This window comes from Camelus ferus, chromosome 6 (assembly GCF_009834535.1).
Source record: "Camelus ferus isolate YT-003-E chromosome 6, BCGSAC_Cfer_1.0, whole genome shotgun sequence".
NCBI lineage: Eukaryota > Metazoa > Chordata > Mammalia > Artiodactyla > Camelidae > Camelus > Camelus ferus.
This window is the reverse complement of record NC_045701.1, coordinates 60,093,418-60,113,836: the sequence shown is the minus strand read 5'-3', so window position 1 is coordinate 60,113,836 and position 20,419 is coordinate 60,093,418. Positions and strand designations below refer to the sequence as shown.

At 45.2% G+C, this 20,419-nt stretch overlaps 1 protein-coding gene across 2 annotated transcripts in view; it reads right to left on the bottom strand.

Annotated features, from left to right (window-relative positions):
* Positions 1 to 20,419, bottom strand: part of PRKCH (protein kinase C eta) — a 206,838-nt gene that overhangs the window by 77,015 nt on the left and 109,404 nt on the right. For both annotated transcript variants that reach the window (XM_032482144.1, XM_006185726.3), the window contains exons 5-9: positions 17,121 to 17,209; positions 15,467 to 15,596; positions 13,120 to 13,247; positions 9,508 to 9,651; positions 9,150 to 9,323 (exon numbers count right to left, since the gene is read on the bottom strand). In XM_032482144.1, the coding sequence (XP_032338035.1) occupies positions 9,150 to 9,323; positions 9,508 to 9,651; positions 13,120 to 13,247; positions 15,467 to 15,596; positions 17,121 to 17,209 (665 nt within the window). The remainder of the gene's footprint in view (positions 1 to 9,149; positions 9,324 to 9,507; positions 9,652 to 13,119; positions 13,248 to 15,466; positions 15,597 to 17,120; positions 17,210 to 20,419) is intronic.

Genomic DNA, 20,419 nt, shown 5'->3' with positions numbered 1-20,419 from the left:
TGGGAGAACACCAGTTCCATAAGGGAAGGGGTCCTCTCCGCCCTGTGCACTGTTGCATCCTCATGGCTCAGAGCCCAGCCTGCACCCTAAAGGAACTCTGTGCCCACTTGCCGAATGAGTGAACAGCTCTGATCTTCACCTGCTGGTGGGCAAATCTCTGTCATTCCAAGTCGGCTAAGTTTATATTGAAGGACAGGGCTGATTTTGTCATGAGAGGTCTGGAATTGTTCTGGGGCCTAGAAGAGATGGACACAGCTGGGTTCTTACCAGGGATGAAGTAATTATGGAAAATGCGAGTATTTCAAAACCAGACTTACATTATGGTCTATGGTTTCCACCCAGAGCAGCTGGGTTTCTACACTGCAGGGTTCTGGGTTCGGGGGTGGGGATCCACTCCAGCCACTCACAGGTGTAGCTTTAGTTGGTCCTGGAGGGAACAACCCAGCCTCCCAGGACACACCTGCGGGCCACCCTGGCTGCTAGTTGGACTGTCAGTCTCAGCCATTCCCTTCTGAGGAAAGACCGGCCCGCGGGGAAGGTTACCCCTAGTGGCCAGCACTCATTTTCAGCTGCCTTTCCTTTTGCAGCATAGAGTCAACGTAGTCATGACGGTATCTATTCCACGTGTATTAACCTTCTCTTCCCGACTAGACTGAGGATTAAAAGAGCTGTTGCTGCTGCCTGGCCCTTCCTCAGCGTGGTCCTGGACTGACTCAGCGTGATCCTGGACTCCCTGGCTGGCTTCTCGCTCAGCTATTTGGCAGAAAGCCCACCGCACTCTCATGCTGGGAGCCACACCCGGCACTTCCAGCCCAGGGCTTTAAAATAGGGCCCTGCTGAGGCCGGAGTATCTGCAGCTTGGCAGGCTCCCAGGTGCGGTCAGGAAAAACCGTAACCAAACTCACGAGGCTTTGTCGGTCAGTGGGGAACACGGGGGCTGAGCCGGACTGTGGTGAGTCTCGGGCCGGGACATGCAATCCACGAGCCACCTTCCCAACACCGAGGTAGGGGATCTACACCATCTCTCGGTCATAAGCATTATGATGGCTGGCAGGTGACAACAGGGCCCATGACAACAGAACAACCTCACAGGGAAACACATGCCCACCCCTGCAGACCCTTCGGTCACACCGAGTGTTCTGGAAGTCCTCCCTGAGCTGAGGGAGCCGAAGGAAGCAGCAGGAACTCCGGGTTCCCCTACTTCCTGTTCATTGTCAGGGCCCTACAAAGTCACAGGCAGTCCGGAAGCCAGGAAGTCTCAGAGGACAGAAGCAAAGGTTCTAAATAAGCCTCCCAGAAATCCAGAGCCCAGAGATGGCCTGAGTGCATCTGTCCCCAGCTGGAACACGATTAGTAAGTTGGGAACGTGCCAAACTGGGAAACACCATGTTCTGGCTCGTTTTCTATTTTGATCTGAGCCTAAGGCAAACGAGACCAAATGACCCATAAGCAGACCAAATTGTGTTTGTGGGAGTCATTGCTCAGGGAAAGGAGGAAACTCGGTTCCAAACCAAAAAGAGCAAAGGGACTTTCCTTAGGTACTTTGTAAAAGGCCACGAAACTGCATGCTGTGACAAGCTGCCTTTATTCCTGCCTGATGACCCTCTCCTCAGCTGCACACAGGGCAGAGAAAGGACGTCTCCTGTATGTGGCATAACGGAAGATCATTAAGCTGGACGACCTGGTTAAGAATCCATGGCCCAATTCTTGCTTGCTGTGGGACCTGGGGCAAGTTCTTTAATCTCTCTGAACCTCAGTTTCCAGACCTTTAAAATGAGGATAAAAGTATCTACAACTCCCTGGGTTGTTCTGGGTATTAAATGAGACGTTTCATGTAACAGAAGTCTATGGAAATACCAAAATGCACAGCTGTCTAGACACTGGCAATGAATATAAGCCCCCAGGACACAGGCTGGGGTCTCAGTGAACAACAGCCGCTGCTACTTCATCCTTCACCCACACCTCCTGCGAAGCCGGTGCAGCTAGGCTTCGAGAACCGACCAACCACGGCAGGCGTTAACAGAGGCCTCTTCCGAACCCTCACCCTGCGGAGGGAGAAGTCTTCCAGCTCATTTGGCTGCAGGGAACCCCTCTCCTCCTCCAACTCATGGTCACAGGGCCTTGTCCCCTTGACCGGGATGTCACTGTGACTCAGAGCACATTGGTAAAGCCGTACCAGGGTCCAAGTGTGTCTTCACCTCCCCAGGCTCAGCAGGAGAACAGCCTGGCCGCCGCTGCCAGATGCTCCCTGAACCTGGGAAAGGGACCGGGAGCTGGAGGGACCCGGAGGCGGTCGGGGCTTCGGGGCTGCCTGGGGCGGGCTGCACCTTGCACCCCCACCTGCACGAAGCCAGCGGAGGACCTTCCTCAAGACAAAGGAGCTATTATCTAAGTGAGCATCAGAACTCAGAGCTCTCGTACTGAAGGCTACGGCGTGGTCAACCCCCTGATGAAATTCTAAAAGATACATTCCAGGAACACATGAGTGTCCTGCTGCCTGTCTCTCTGTCTGTCTCTGTCTGTCTCTGTCTGTCTGTCTCTCACATGTACATGCCTTTGTTAATATTTAATATAACAGTGGAGCAAATAACCCAGAGAAACGACTGTTCTCTTGCAGCCATGCAGCCAGGGTGATTTTTAAATGTATTTTAAGTGTGATTTAAGTGCCCTGAGATCACTTTGCACCACTGTGTAAGCTGACAGCACTAAAGTCACAAGACTCCCAGCTGCCGCACCCTTCAAAAGCAGGATTTCTGCCTTGTTAACCCACAATGAAGGGTTCTTCTTCGGATAAGCTATGCCCTGCCCTGCCCCGGCCCGGCTGGAAACTCCAGGTGCATTACTTTGCGGCAAACCCCAGCCGGCGACACCCCGACACACCCTCAGCAGGGAGCTAAGAGTGCTGGGTTTCTGTCCCTGTACAGGGGGGTTCTGTGCATTCTGTACCCCCTCTTCCAGCACAGATCACAAATGCAAACTTAAGTTCTCCCCCCAAAACGAGGCTCAGCCAGGCTTATGGCTCCGATGTGCCCCGAGTCCTGCTGACCAGAGGCAGCTCTTGGGCACCGGGCATAGCATGTCTTATGTTTTTCCAACGGAAACCTTTGCTTTCACAAACTGGGTCTCCGAACAAAGGCTGAAGCATCTGACCAGTGTTGACTCTGACACTCCCCCTCCTGCCCCCGCCGCCGCAGCGTCTTTGTTCCTCTGGGTCTCGGCCCTCCGCTCAGTGCTCAGCGAGGGCTCCAGGGGTGCCACCGCCAGCCCCTGGGAGCTGGGGGTGGGGAGACTGGGATTCCAGGCCACCAAGGCCAGCAGGCTCAGCCGCCCAGTCACTGATTAAGATGAAAGGAGTGTGAAGTGAATTTAACCTGCAAGAGTGGGACACGGGGCATTCACCAGGCCGCACCCCAGACCCCGGGCCCTCCTGGCTGAAGAGCACCTCATTCCTCCCGCTTCCTCTGATAGAGAAGGAGAAACACATCACAGAAACTGGAAAACAGAACAAAGCAGGAAACAAATCATCCACGACTCTGCGACCTTAATAGCAGTCCCTGAGAGCTTACTGGCATCATTTCCTTTCAGCCTTATTTTTTCGTGGAGGGACCAGGTCTGCCAAGTCACTGTCCTGGGCAGAACCTGCCATGAACACATGCCTTGAACCATCATCAACTCTGTACTACTTCCTAGGCTCCCACCTCCTGGCTCCACCATTTACGCTATTGGATTTAGGGCAACTTAACTCCTCCTTTACTTCGTCACTCAGCAAAATAGAGAGCAATTGTACCTATTTTCTAGGGCTGTTATAAGAATTGTATGCAACAAATAATATCTGCTGGATGCTTATGACAGCGACACACAATCATGTAACTACTTGATATTCAATTGTTTCTCTATTGGCTGAAAATCTTCATCAAATAGCATATTATTTAGGGGTTGAGGGTAATAGATCAGTGGTAGAGTGTGTGCTTGGCGTGCACAAGGTCCTGGGTTCAATCCCCAGTGCCTCCATTAAGGGGAAAAATTAAAAATAATAATAAATAAACATAAATATATGTTAAAAAAAGAAAATAATTTTAAATAGCGTATTACTTAAGTACACCCTTACTGCTGAATGCTGAAGTTGTTTCTGGGATTTTTCTATTATGAATAATGCACTGAAAATTCAGCATCTTTATGCATGACGTTTATTTTATTCTTTGTGTTGTTTTCTCAGGCTAGATTATCAGAAATAAAATCAACTGATCAAAGAGCATAAACATTTTTGTTAAGTCTTGATACAGATTACCAAATTATTCCCAAACTATTAGCAATTACGATGCTTTCAGAAATTTATGAGGATGCCAATGTAGTGATATACTTGCAAGTAACATGATTATGGAAAAATCAGAGGCAATAATTTATGGGCTCATAATTCTGTGTAGCCAACTTGAAAAATTATCCATTATCTGTAATTGGCTTGTCTTTTTGTTTTGGCCAAGAATGAAAGGAGCTCCCAGACTCCGACTTTGTGTGTGTTTACTGGACCCTCCACGTGAGGTCTGTGCCGGGAAGCCCCAGGACCTTTGTCTTTGGTGTGTGGAAGGAAGGAGGAGGTCACAGTGCCGCTCGTCGAACAACAGCGAGTCTGCATTCTCACCTTTGCTCCTCATGGCAATCCTGCTTTCATCTCAACCATGAGAACTTGAAGGCTCAAAGGAATCTGAAGGTAGTCGCAAGCCATTCAAGCAGAGGAAAACAGTTGGAAGACCTCAGGTCTTCCGTTTCTAAGGGCAAAGCTCTTTCCATATCAGAACATGGGAGGGGAGCCAAGCAAGACAGGAAAGGCTTAAGCACACGCTGAATCAACAACCTAAACGTTGCAGAAGACAACAAGTGGATGGAGCCGGGCTCCAGAGTCAGCCTGACCCAGAGATGAACCTTGTCTCCACCACTCACAGCCTAAGGGATGCTCAGCAAGTTGCTCCCTTTCTCTGGGCCTCAGGGACACCCATTCCGCAGGGCTGCTTCTACAAGCATCCTCACAATGAAGTGATGCACTGAAGATAGCCGGGGAGTGACTCCCACACCTCACCCCGGCTCACTGCTAAATTCTGCAGGGGAGATCTGTACAGCTCAGAGTTACACACTGTTGAGCATCTCATTTTAGAGGCAGGGCCTGACAAACCCAGTAGCTAAACAGTCATAATTTACCTGCTGTAATTTTTCATGGTAACTGCCATTTTCTGTTCTGTAGAGTTCGTTTTTCAGTGGTAAATGGGGATAGTGACTGAGGATTTGTGACAAATGGACAGATGCAGAAAGCAAATGCCACGCATGCTATGGAGCCTGATACCTTGAAATTCGAGAAGGCTTAAACCTGAAGACTGCATAGCTCTATCTCAGCATGAGAAAAAAGCACTGGATTCTTTTAAGTTGGTTCCCAACACTTGGTTTATCATCTAGACTTATGGCAGGGGAAAATTCCCTTTATCCTTTGCTTTGGAGACATCTACTGCAAGGCAGATTTTAAACCCCAAAGTCGGCACCTCTCTCTAGTGGAGAAATAAAAATCACCTTGCAGTAACGACTGCCACCTTGTGGCCATATATGAAACTGCCGCTAGGAAAACTGGATCACCAATGTTAACATAAAGGCTTCACTTGCTGAACAGTGGAATCCCACGTAACCACTAATATTTGGGGATATTGCATAGTATATATTTTCCTGAAAAATTCTGCATTGTGTATTCTATATTCATTGGTCTCCCGATCTGTTCCAGGTTAACTTCTTTTCTACCATAGCATCATCTAATTGATAGACTGCTTTCTGTAGAATCTCGGGGGTTTCCTGTGGTAGGTGCAAGTCCCTGGGAGCTCGATAGGAGAGACTTCTTTATTTGTTTATCAGAGGAACTTGAAACAGCCACTGCACAACCACATCAGTCAACTGTCTGACTCAGGGTTATCAGCCCATTAATTTCATCTAATCCAATGTCTGCTCTTTGGTGCAGGCCCTGGGAGGACGACCTGGGGTTAGCCCTGCCTGGCCCATGGACGCGGAGATGGGAAGCTGAGAATCGAGGGGCAAGGCGCCAGGGCCAGCAGGGGCTCTGGGGCTCCTGGAAGCACTGAGGATTCTAGTGAGGAGGGTGTGCCCTTGAGGAGCCCAGGTCACACGGGCAGCATGACAGAGGAGTGCAGGGGAAACTGAGCTGACCCCCCAGCTCCTTCACACACGCGTGGACAGCCTGGGAGTGCACACCATGCACCTCCTTTAACACAACCTCCTGTCTCTGCCTGCCCATCTTCCCGGCCCCACCCCGTGTTCAAGCTGCACATGTATCTCTGCCAACGCAAGTAACCCTTAAACATGTGTGAATGTCCAGCCTCACTCACTGTCAGAGAAATGCCCATTAGAACTTCAAAGACACCTTTAAAAAAAATCTCTCCCATCATCAAAATGATAGCTAGCATGCCACAAAAGGAAGAGGGTGGGGGAAATAAGCCTTCTCACACATGGTTTGGGTGTGTGAATTTAGGAATACAACAAGCAAATGGTTAAGAGCTTGGGTTCAGTAGCTAGATTGTCTGGCCTCAAAACCTCTGCCACTCGGAAGCTAAATTTCTTCCCGTCTCAGTTTGCTCATCTGTAAAATGGGAGTGAGGTTAACAGAATTTGCTTCATGTGATTACTGTAAGAAAGCACTTAGGACAGGGGCTGGTATGTAAGGGTTGAAGCATTAGCTATCTTTAAGCACTATGGGGAAGAAGGCCAACTAGACTCTGTCAAAGTTATAAATGTTTAGCCCTCTGACCAAGCAATACCACTTCTAGTAGCGAGTCATAGAGAAATCCTAGTACAAGTACATAATAAGATAAAAACACAAGGGAACTCACTGCAACTTTGATTAAAATTAAAGTCTAAGTACATCCTAAATATATAGCAATAGCAAACAAGTTAAATAAATTGTGTCACATTCTTAAAAATGGAATGCAATGCAGCCATTAAAACACGAGGCAGCCAGGTGTATACAAATATGACATAATCTCAAGATACGTTATCTCATTTTTGAAAAAAAATAAGGTGACTGGGGATGTAATGTATACAACATGGTGCCTAGAGTTGGTAACACAGTATTGCACACATCAAAGTTGCTAAGAAAGTAGCTCTTAAAGGTTCTTATCACAAGAAAAAATATTCTGTGACTCTGATGATGCTGGATGTTATGATGTATGATGTATGATGATGGATGTTAACTAGACTTATTCTGGTGATCCTTTTACCACGTACACAAATATCAAATCATTATTTTGTACACCTGAAACTAATATAGTGTTACACATCAGTTATACCTAAGTTTTTTAAAATGTGTAAATTTTGCAAGATGCGTTACAGAGATTTACTCTCTCAATAAAACCATTTTGGATTTGTCTCCTTAAAAAGGAGGGGGGTACAGAATGCAGGGCAAATATATACTGACACTTGTGTGTGTGTGTGTTTTTTTTAAATAAATATGGATACATACATATGGTGTGTATGTATGCTTTTATGTGCAAAGAACTCTGAAAGGCTACCCTTGAAACAAGTAATAATTGTTTCTTTCAAAGAAAGGATATGGATACTTGGCGGGTGCTTAAAACAAACTTTTTTGAGTTTAAAAATGCAATCTGCTATGTCATTCCTTTGCTAAAATGTCTTCCATTTATTTTTAGGACTAAAATCCAAGCTCCTTTAATACAGCCCACAAGGCCCACACTGCCTGGCCCCGGCCTGGCCCAGTTCTGCAGCCTCGGTTCTCACCACGCCCCTCCTGAACCTCACATTTTATGCTCCTGAGCTTTATTTACACCTCCTGTTCCCGTTTACTGGTAGATCTATGCCTGAGCTGTTCACCCTGCTTACTACATTCACTTTCATTCTCTTCGCCTGACTAATTCTAACTGGCCCTCTGGTTCCACTTGGCTGCTACCTTCCCTAAAAATGCACTGCAGCATCCCTGGACTAGGTGGGACGCCCCATCCTGCTCGCACCTCACCCTCCAGTGCCCTGCTGGTGGCAGACAAGGGACATGTCCCGAATTCCTTTTTTCAGAACGCCTTTGACAGTGAGAAGATTAGGAGGTAACTGTGGCAGACACTCCTGGTGCCTTCGCAGGAGTCCTCCTCCCTCACCACCGACAACAGAAGCCCAGGGCTAGGTGGGCAGCAGAGTGCCCTGACCCAGGTCAGTGGGAACTGATCAAGGGAATCAGGCTAGGCTAGACATGTGCTCTTCTAGCCTCCTTTGCAGCTACAGGTGAGCAGGTAACTCAAGTCTTGGAGATTTTTCTCTCCCTGATAGAAGGAGAGCGACTGGGAAGCACTTTCTGCCTCTGCCCCATGTGCTTCCTGCTTTGGGTGCTGTCATACGAGGTGTGACACTTACGGCTGTGGCAACTACCTTAAGACCCCAAGGGGAAGGGACGCCTGATGTCACTGAGCAACTAATCCTACCCAAACATTCTTACTGCCAGACTTCTCAAGACAAAAAGTCGGTGCTAATAAACTAAACTCATCCTTCCTGTTTATTTCATGAACCTCTGTTGGTCAGGTATTCTGTAACTGCAGCCAAAAGCATTCCTTTCATGCACATCATCATGATGGAGTGGACAGACTGGTCTCCTAAGATCAGACCACCGAATCAAGCAAATTGGAAAAAAAAAAAAAATCAAGCAAATCCCTGATTCAGACTGGAAACGATGCCTTGGGATATTACGAGTCAGGGTGCCCTCGCTGGGCCTATCCTGGTCTGAACTCTTGTGCCCAGGTCCGAACCAGTTTAGCATTAAGCAGTGGGGCCAAGGCCCAAGTCACCAAGATAAGTGTCCCATGACACTTACTCTATCCTTAGACTTCTGTAACCTCCCCTCTGCTAGAGGAGACGCCCGTGTGAAGACCTTTTCAATCTTAGGACACAACCCTCAAAGTGATCCTTCTCCAGGACAGCATGAAAGGAAGTGCTTAGTTCATCGGTTTGGGTCGTCAGAAGTCACTGGGACCTTCCAAGGGCCCTATCTTGGGAGTCCATGCTCCCGAAGTTTCTGATACTCTGTGAAATTGTCAACATTCTGTTGGCTCAGCTTCTGAAGAAGGGGGACCATTGAGGTGGTGCATGGGGGTCACACTTACGGGGGTCTGAAAGCAGCAGAACAACTGAGTGAGGAAGGGGTGATTGCGGGCCAAGGACAGGATCCGCTTCTCCGTCATTGTGCACTCCACGTCATCGTCCTGCAGGATCACGTCCTTCTTGAGCACCTTCACAGCATACAGGTCTCCAGTTTCTTTTATTCTTGCAAGCATCACCTGTGGCAAGGCAGGAGGAGGAGCATGAGCACGAGAACTCTCGCAGTTCTCAGAGTGGGGGCTCGCACAGGACCGAAGGGCAACGGCCGGCCGGGAAATGGGTGTGTGGATACACACGTGCCCCTGCCAGCCACAAACTGGGAGCATGCATCCTTGAACTCAAACAGCTGAAGCCAGGACTCACCTTCCCGAAGCTGCCCTTCCCCAACACTCGGATGAACTCGAAGTCGTCGATCCCAAGTCGGCTGGAAGAGTTAACCCCGACGCCATTTCCTTCTTTGGTGCTCTCCTTTCCCTGTCGCCTTAGGGTCGATCTAGAAACAAGCTTCTGCAAAGAAAAGAATGCCTCGAGTCAGAAATCACAGTGAAGCATGAAGCACGGATGGATGAAGAAGACCTTACATGCAGCTTCAACCCTCAATACAACACACGGGGAAAGAGCCTGACATGTGATCAGGTTCTGCCGTGCAAGACTGCCTCAGTACCAGCTCCTGAGCTGTGCTTTCTGTATCTGGGTAAGAACTGCTTCAGAATATATCTCAGCCACTGAATTTCAGTTTGTGCTCAAACGGGAGTGCAGAGAACCACAAACGTCTCAGTCTGGTCCCTCAGGTTTTTGCAATGACTTTCTACAGGGTAGAAAGGTTCAAAGAGCGCCGCCTGGTGTCCATGTTCTGCGAAGAGCGGTTTTCAGGTCTGCTCAGAGAATCAAGGACCACTGGGTACCAGGATGTGAATGAACGAAGCATCATTTCATACACAGTATTTTAAGTTACAGAAGGAAAATAAAAATTAATGTAAAAATTGGAACAATGAAGAGGTGAAGAATAAAATTGACAATACCTATAATCTCACCATCCGTCTCAAAAAATAAAAACATATATATACACACATCTGTCTTTATATTTGGTTTTTAAAAATATAATAAAATTACTGCTTCATAACACCAATTTTTATTTAACATTTTGTCATGTGTATTTTCTGTGTCTTTAAATATCCTTCAAGAACATGAGTTTTAAAGGCTGTCTGATCGTCCGTATTTCGGATATATAGCAATTGATTTATGAATTCCCCTGCTATTGGAAATACAGGTTGTCTCCCACTTTTCGCTAGTGACCGCAGTGACCATACCTGCATGGAAATCTTCAAATCAGGATGATTAGGAGTCTAGGCTCTCAAGCAGGCTGCCTGGGTTCAAATCACAGCTCTGCAGCCTAACCCTGTGGCCTTGGGCAAGTTACCTACCTCTCTGTGCCTCAGTTTCCTAACAAAGGGGATGTTATAGCACCTGACACATGGGTTGTTATGAGGAGAAAGTGAGCAACTGCACCTCAGGTACTTAGATCAGCACTTGGCTTGGGGAGCAAGAGGTATACAAACTACGAGGTATAAAGTAACCCACCAGGGCGTACGGCACAATGTGGGGAATGTGGCCAATAGTTCATAGTAGCTGTAAATGGGGCATGACCTCTGAGACTTGTGACCCACTATACTGTACACCTGTAACATATAATACTGTATCAAAATAAATAAACCTAAGCTGTGTTCCCAATCCCAATTATGGTCATGATCATCATCTATTTCCTTAAGATAACTTTCTGGAAAGGGAATTCTTTGGGCCACCGTGTTAATTTTGAAGAATTCTGATTCATGGTCAACTTGCTTGCCCCCTAGGAAGGTTAACCATCAACACAGGGAGAGCTCTAGTTGCACCGCACGGAACTACAAGTAGGTGTGGCTTTCTCTGCGCATGCTCCAGCCCATTCCCCTGGTACAAGACCCATTCCGGTAGGGGCGCTACCTAAAGGCAAGGTGATGTGCAGATGTCCACCTCAGGATATTTATAAGACAAGCTTCCACCAGACAGCAGACTGAAAGTCTAATATCTGGGAGCATTTGACCTATTTAGCTAAAAACAACAACAACAACAACAAAAACAAAAACAACAAACAAAAAAAAAACCTTATCTGGGTCAACTTCTAAGCAATGTTTGCAATAAACAGCTGGGCAATAGCCTGTAACTGCGAGGATTTTACTTAACCCAGTAAATAAGTGATTGAAGATACAAAATGGGTCATCTTTAAAATCCAACTGTTTTCGCAGTTTCTCCTCTAGATCTCCGATCATAAATTTTTCAAAGGCAGAAAAAATTTACCAGCTTGAATTTCACTTCCTCCACTTAAATACTTCCCTTGGTTGGGCTGGCACTGGCCAGAAAAATCTAAGCCAGTGTTTCTCAATCTTTTTTTTTTTTTTTTAACCCATTCTTCTCTCTTGATAGACTAAAGGTGTCTCTTTTGAATGCTGTACTGTCAAGTAACAGGTAATTTCGGTTTTCTCACCATTAAATATTAGCACATTAAAGATACTTGGCTCACATGACAAGTGGCACCAGCCATTGCTAGAGACTGTGCCGCATGGCCAGCTTGTTCACATGGCATTTCAGGCTGAAATCCTTAACCCACGGCCCTCAGGCACAGCCGTCCCATGCGTTAGAAACCCTCCTCATGGTATAGCACCCTGTCTGCCTGTTCGCAAGAAAGACACGCAGACTTGAAGGACTTCGCCAATGCCTTCCTAAAATCAAGGAATACAATGACAATCCAAGGCCCCATCTACCAGGCAGGGGCCTCTCAGCAAAAAGAAAGTGGGGCGTTTAGGGATGACATTTTTTGGATAACCAAGAACCTGACAGTGACTGCACGTCCCTTCCTAAGTACCCAGAGATATCTGACAGTTAAGTCTAGAACTTTCCTGAACCAGACATCAAGCTACACCTTCCAGAAACCACAGCCGTAGCCATGGCTCTTTCCCAGCTCTCGGCAGCCCCTGGCCAGCAAGGCAGCGATAGGACGAGGCCCTGGGGTGTGGCTGAGGCTCAAGTGGACAGCAGGGGGAGGTCACTCAGGGAAGTGGCAAGACAAAACATGCCCACAGCAACTGACATGCTCCACCCACTCCTGAGAGCTCAGAGGAAGGAACTCCTGTCCGTTACTGAACTTGAGATAAATTCACAATCCATAAACAAAAACTGCACAACCATTGGATTCCAGGGCTGTGGAGAACCCCACAGATCTTCAAGTTCAATCCCTTGCAGAGAGGAGGAAGCAGAGCCCCAGAGTTTACTGGTCAACTGCACAGCCAGGCACCCCCACCAAGAGTGCAGCCCAGGCCCCTGGATTCCAGGCTTTTCAGCAGACCACAATGACAGGAAGCTGATTTTAAAAAAATCCTTCTTCTGCTTCTTGGTAGATCTGTACGCTCATTATTTCTTGTCATGCAATTGTATATAGAATCTTATTTGTGGAACAAAACAAAATGCAATAAATCTGTTTATTATATTTGCTGAGATTAAGAACTCTTTTCCCCAGTTTACCTTTTTTCCTTTTCTCTTTTTCTTTTTTTTTTTTTGGTGTTCAGTCTAAGAAGTCATCGTCTAACCCAATCATAAAGGAATTCAAAGGTTATTGTTATTGATTTAACATTTACGGAACAAAGTCAAATCCTCCATATTTAACTTCTTTAAAATGGTCCCAACCTTCTGATAAACTTAAAATGTGAAGTTATTCTTTGTGTTCAAGTAGACTGGGGGATTACTGTATAAAGGACAACAGAAATCATATATCATGTATTAATTTACTTTGGAAAAGTCTTTATAAGGAAGTCAAACTTGTAAAGTATTCTGTAAACGTTACCCAGTGAGATGAGGAACTTTAATTACGCCACACGCCATACCAGGGCTCATCATAACTGAACAACTTCTAAATTACAGGACATGAATAAAGTGAGGTCTCACCGAGTTTGGAGAAATATTTCCAGGTTGGAGGCCCATTCCCGCCAGCGTCTTGGCCAGTTCCACCGCGTTTACCCCGCAGTTGGGGGCCACGTTCGCCTGACACCGAATGTGTACATTCATTTTACAAACTGGAGAGAAGAGGAGAAGGGAATTCACATTCAGAAAAAAGTCTCATCAACACACGCTGTGAAAGAGAACTCTGGTAACCCAAAAGACTGTGGCAGGGGAACGGTACAGGCCGGACAATGCTGTCTTCTCATCAAGTTAAACTTACACCTACATCCATCCCTGCCATCTTCTTGATTGCTGTTTCAGAGCAGGAAGCCTGGCATGCTGATGAATAATAAATTTCAAACACCTCTTTCTCACCACGACTTGATGAGAGACACTCTCCTAAATCATATTTTAACAGTCATCACCGATTTCACAGCATGATTCAAGACAGAGATCAAAACGTTCATCCCAGCAACAGTTCAGTCAATTAAATAACAAGGAATCGTGCCAGCTGCCTTTATACTGTTCCTTGCATCTCTCAATAAAAGGGAGCAATCGAAAAGCCACGTGGAGATTGGTGTTGCAATAGGATGGAAATGGTGTTCCCGAGAGAAGAACCTCTAAGTGAAGCTTTCTTTCTGAGCACTGTCTCTGGGCAGCCCTCACCGCACAGAATGCGGCATCCTGTGTGGCTGTGTTTCTCAGCGCTTGCAGCCTGTGGCTTCGTGGGTGAAGAAAAGCAACTTCTTAAAGGTCACGTTAAGTGGCAGTTGGGAGAGGAGAGCGAAGCAAGCTAAGCTCCTGGTACACAGGAAGCTGCTGCAGGACGATGAAGGACCTGAGGGTTAATCAGCACAAAGTTCTGATATGGTTTCTTGACTCGGGCCCTGCTGATTGGAGGCACAACTGAAGCAGCCAGAGACGTGTTTTGGGCGTGTCAGCCCCTCTCTGGGAGCATGCACAGATCCAGGTTTTGTGGGGCCTGAAGTTATGCAATTTGGGGTTGCTCTCTTTAAGAGAAAGAATATGCAATCAAGTAGAGAGCTTGGAAGGTGGCTTGCAAGGGAGGGGCTCCAAGGCTTAAGTTTCATTAGCTTCATAGGAAATCCACCTCTCTCAGGAAGGCTGGTAGGGAGACACACAAGCCTGCAGTGGCCTTTTTAAAGCACCATGTGACCATACAAGCGAAAATTACAGGAGCCAGAACACTGTAGGTGCACCACCGTCAGCACAGGCAGGGACAAGAGCAATGCAGATGAGCCCCACCCATGGCTCTGCATGTCCCCAACAGCCATACAGAAGCAGGAAGGGACTTTTCATGCTGGAAGCCCACACCTGGGTGAGGCTGTCTGGCTAATGATCAAGCAGTGACCAAGCCAAAGCCATATGTGAGTCGGCTGCTGCTTGGTTGAAAAAGAATTATTTCATGTATCCATGAAAAAAAATAATTGAATGGTGCTGTGGAGAAAGATAAGAATTTGCCTTTCTTGAAGACAAGTGACTGGCCAACTTTTGTTAACAGAAGCAGGCTTGGTAAGTCTAGGCAGTCAGTGGAAGGAGTCCAGTTTTATTGACACAAACTCTGCCTTCCCTGGTGACTCAATGCGTCTAAGGCTTTAGGCTAAAATTTGCATGTATTTCGGCTGGAGACAGTGCACCCCATGACAGCCAGATTGCTACATCAGCACTCAATGCGAGATGACTCGAGGTCAACAGTCGCCTACCTCCTAACAGGACAGGGATCAGCTGTCATCCCCAGACACTTTGCTGACGTAAAAGGTCAAATTCAGGCTCCACTGGGCATGATTACAGTGCAAGCTCACAGCCAAAGCTTAAGTGTCTTTCATTCCACCCACCCGCTCCAATCTTTATCAATATCTTTGAGAAGATGCAGGGGAACTCTAGTTATGCTTTTGTAACTCGATCCCTGCTTATTACTGGTGAGGTCATCAGACCAACTTCCTGCTGGTCCTTACCCATAACCCAGCCTTCTCTGCTGGCCACCTCGCCACCTATCATCTTCCATTTCTGACCAGATCACATTTTTCTCCCTTTCAAATACCTACTGAAACAGCACTAAACAGATGACAGCCAGCAGGCCAGCTAACTAGATGGAACATTCAATTTAGCAACTGACTTAACATTTTACGGTTAGAAAACCTGTGCATCACACGTCACTCTCTGTACGCTGTGTGCCTGGCAAGGGACATAGAAATAAAGAGCCATGAAGATGCTAATTTGCCCAGTATCTAAAACCATCAGTCCTAGGTCAGATTCTGAGCTACAGAATTCTGAAAGCTCGCAGCATGGTGTTCTCATGAGGAAGTAGGTACCCAGAACCCTAGCATCTCACTTTTACACTGAAGTCCTTGTCGCATTATCCCCCAGAGCAGGGAGCCACAGTGATCGCAGAACGTCGGCACTTTGTAGTTGTGGACGCTGAACTTGTGTGGGATGTTGATTCCGAACCTCTGCTCAGCAACCTGTAAGAAGGAAACAGGAGGACAAGAGCTGAAATTCCATACCGGCACCTTGTGTAAAAACTGTAACAGCAGAGTGTTACTATGACACCTGAGCTGGGTATATTATTTTACTGCTCAGCCACAATTAATTACTCAGGCCTTACCAAGCACACTAAGCACATTTTCTAACAAACAATTCTGGACAGAAATGGGTGGTGTGCATTAGATGGTTCACCATCTGGGGAGAATGAGAGAAATTTAAATTTTCATTTCACCTTTTATATTCAAGCTCTATTTCTCTCCCCACCAATGCCCTAACACTCAGGTCTATTTCCCAGAACCTTTAGACTTTAGGATTACACAAGTCTTTAATAAACTACATCGTTAGTTAATCCAGAAGCTATGTCATGGGGAGGGGTGCAGAAGGTGGCACCCAGAGGACATGGAACCACGGAAGAAATTTATTCCAAAGTGACATTCAAGTGGTGACCTTATTCAGCCCTTCCAGCCTTTGCTTGTCTTTGCATCCTGATACCTGCAAAGACCCTGTATTAATCTAACGTACAACCACTTCTCAGACAGGCGTAATCTCATATACTGTTTCCAACACATAATTAGACTAGGCACATACGCGACAGGCTACATCACGGTTTGAGGCAATAACAACAGAGCCACACGTAACAAGGACTGGGGCAGTGTTACTCCTCTTGAAACTTTTCTGGCCTCTTTCTCATAAAAGAAAGCACAAACGCCTCTCTGTGTACTATGTGGCAAACCTGGGTGGATGCTGTAAAGAACCACTGAGTTCCAGAGTCAGCCTCTTCAGTGCACCTATAAATCCATGCTGACTGTCAGCAATACTCTACCTGCTTTCTGCCTCCAGAGTTTAGAATGCATGCCCACCCCAGCTGGATGTAATGCAGGTGCCAAGAGTGAGGTTCAAGCATTTATGGACCGATACACATTCTCCCTGAAATTCCTCAAGAGCCCAGAGAGGGCCAACAGTCCCTTTATTTGGGAAGCGCAGTTTACAGTTAACAACACACTGCAAGATAGAATTGATGTGATGAGTATGATCCCATTTTAAGATGGAGGCTGAAAAAGAAGCCAGCTAGCAGGGGCTGGACTCTACACCCAAATCCCAGTCATCTGATGCAAAACACAGGAAACTGCTCATGATTCCAAATCTCTCTCCAAATTAGTAGCACTGATCCCTAGAGCTTTCACTCGGCTGATAACCAATGAGTCATCTTAAAGGCAGGTCAAGCTACGTAAGTACAGAAATACAAATGCCATGATATAAAAAGGAGAGATATTTCAATTCTGATACCATGATTGGCTTCAAGGAGTGTGGAAGGTAAGTGGGAAAGGGAGCGAGGGAGAAAAAGAGGGAAGGAAGGAGGGAGAGAAAGAAAGAGAGGCAGAGAGACCGGGAGAAAGTGGCGGGGAGGAGACGGGGAGAGGTGGGGGGAGTGAGAGAGGCAGGGAGAATGTGCACACATGAGCTCGTGCAGGCACTTAATCAGTAAACTGTTATCCTCTTACCTTTGAATCCACTTTGTTAATATTGTTTTGGCAAGTGCAGGCTGTAACAATGAGATGATGGCAGCGCTTATGGACGACACAGGTGCACACTAGGAAATTAAACCCAGCGATTATCCGTTTATTGGAGGCTGACAGTCTAGGCCGATTCAGTAGTCGACAAGGGCTGTGCCATGTCATCGTGGCTACATTTAGATGCAGGGCCCCCGTGATGGCAGCTGGAGCTCCCGTCCTTCCTATATTCCTTACCATCATCTTAACTCATGTTCAAACTATTCGTGCTCAAGTCCTGCACTAATTTCATCTTTCCTGGCTTTAATCCTTCCTGTCCCCACCTCCAGTGGAATCGTCTCACTTCATGATGCTGGACACCTCAGCCCTGTGATCTAAAGAATTCAATGGTGTCTCACTGTTAGCCAAAATAGAGTTGAAATTTCCCAGATGGGTTTTAGGCTCTCCAGAGCCTTCCCCAGGCTCACCTGTCACCTTTCTTTTATGGAGGCTCCTTGTTCCATTTAAAACTAGACTAGTTGCTCTTCCTGGAGCAAGTCTTCACCCTCCCCCACATGCTGTCCATGTCCTTTCAATTCCTAAGAGATCTTCCTTTCCTATCGCCTACTTAAGTCTTAAGTTTATAACAAGACACAACTTTAAAAAATGTCTCTTCCATGAAAACACACTCCCCTTGGCTCCCTTCTAGACTGAAACTATCTCTCCTTCCCCGATCTCCTACAACCCTTAACCTGCCCCCCTCACTTAAAATTGTCCACATGTAGCCTCTAGTGTCCTCAGGTTTCCCAGCCAGTGTGAGGCCTTAAACAAAGCAGGCATCCAGTAAGAATTTGCAGAATGACTCATTCAATTGTTTGAATAGTTGGAACTTACTAAATAACTCTTTTTTTCATTTTCATTTAGATAACTGATATAGTGCAGAGTCCAGTTTCCATTAAAGGATGAACATGTGCGATGAAGCAATATGAAAATATACATCACTTTAAAGATCTTTCAAGACATATGGGAGTTTTTAGGATTAAATACAGCAAGACAGATGACATATCAGCAAACAAAACTACAATTTAAAACAAATCTAGCTTTCATCAGATTGAATTCTCATGAGAAACCAACTGAAAGTGCCCAGAGAACTGGTCTTTTTATATGAGGGAATCCTCCACATAGAAATATCTTAAATTCTGAGGCTTTTTTTTTTTTTTCATGGTTAGCTTGGCTACAGGTATATCAGTTTTATTGACCCTTTCAGAGAACAAACTTTTGATTTAGTGGATTTTCTTTATTGTTTTCCTAATTTCAATTTCACTGACTTCTACTCTAATTTTATTATTTCTTTTCTGCTGATGACTTTAGGCTTAAATGTCTCTCCTTTCTAAGATGGAGACGTAGATGATTGATCTTAGATCTTTCTTCTTTTCTAATACATGCACATTCAATGCTATAAATTTTCCCCTGAGCACTGCTTCCACTGCATCTCACAAACTTTGATAAATTGTTTATCATTTGATTCAATGATTTTTTTTTCTTGAGACTTCTTTGTCCCATGCGCTGTTTAGAATTTGTTGTTTAATCTCCAAAAATTTTAAAGTGCTCCAGGTATCTTTCTGTTATTGATTTCTAGTTTAATTCCATTGTGGTCTGAGGATGTACTTTTTATGATTTATACTCTTTTAAATTTGTTAAGGTTTGTTTTATGGCCCAGAATGTAGTCTACATTGGTAAATGTTCTGTTCCTAGTGAGCTTGAGAAGAACATGTGTTCTTCTGCTGTTAGATGGAGTATTCTGTAAGTGTCAGTTTGATGAAGTTGTGATAGTGCTGTTTAGGTCAACTATATTCTTACTGATTGTGTGCTTGTTGGCTCTATCAGTTACTGAGATACTGAAGTCTCCAACTATAATAGTGGATTTGTGTATATCTCCTTGTAGTTTTTGTCTTAAGTATTTTGATGCCCTATTGTTAGGTGCATTAAAGAGTGTTACATCTTTTTGGAGAACTGATCCCTTTATCACTACATAATGCCCTTCCTTATCCCTTATAATTTTCCTTGTTCTGAAGTCTGCTTTATCTGTTTGCTTTTGATTAGTGTTAGCATGATTGGTATATCTTTCCAACTAGGCATTTGGTTTTATATCCCTTAGCAAGATGTAAATAAGTTAGTGTCCTCATGTCTTCTGACCAATGTTCTTTCCTGCTCTTTTAGTAGCAGGTGGCCCACTGAAAATCATCTCTTTAAATATTCTGGCACTACATGCCATGGAAGAAGAAATAAATTAAAATAACAACAGACACATCACAAATCATGTATTTTTTTAACTCAAAAATGTATTCTCGTCCATCAAGAGGTTCTTATCTTTTTATCCATAAGATGGACAGATCATATCCCTGTACTGGAGAGGTCCAAGCCAAAAAGTGACATTGATTTTGACCTGTGAACTATGTTCTCACCTGGGGCTGAAATTAGTAGCGTCAGATCAATTGTTGTTATCATATCAAGTATATATTGTTTTTTTTCTAAATTTGAGAATTTGATAGAATTGCTCATACAAAGTCAAAATTACATCCAAGAGTATGTCTTATTCTGTTCTTCTGAGGAAAATAATGTTTTACTTCACCTCCTTCAGAAGAGAAGGTGGGATTTCTTCATTTATTCACACGCTCCCACTCGAGGATAGGGAGTGCCATTTTACCAATCATCAGTAGAGTGTAAATGAAGAAAACAGGTACCATATATAGAAATCACGAGATGATGCCCAAGCCAATGATGAGGGAGGCCCAATAAAAGACAAGCCCAGTCCAGCCTGGCTAAATCTCCAGAGTAAAGAGTCTTCTTTCACTTCTCCCATTTTTATCTTGTTTCAATTCTCCCAGAACACTAATAAATTGAATTTATCTTACAATTGTGAAAAGCAAAATAATGTGAATGGATAATAACTTGCAAGATCATTAACGGCTTAACTTTGAACATTCTCACTTTTAAAAAAAAAATCAGAAAATCAAAAAAGCTACTTGGATAATACCTCCTATTTCCAATGGAGGTAAAAAGAAAACAGCAGTGTGCTTCTTCTCACCCCTCCTGACAAGGGGATTGTAAAATACCAAAAATTTACCTTCAAGACTCAAGGGCCCTGCTTATAAAATGGCATTACCTTTTAGTATGTTCATGTTATTGCAGAGATAAAACTTTATTTAAACAACTAAACTTTATTAGGTATCCTGGATTCAGGAATAAAAACATTCCGACTACTTTGTCTACAAAAAAAAAAAAAAAATAGACAAAATTTAACCAAAACT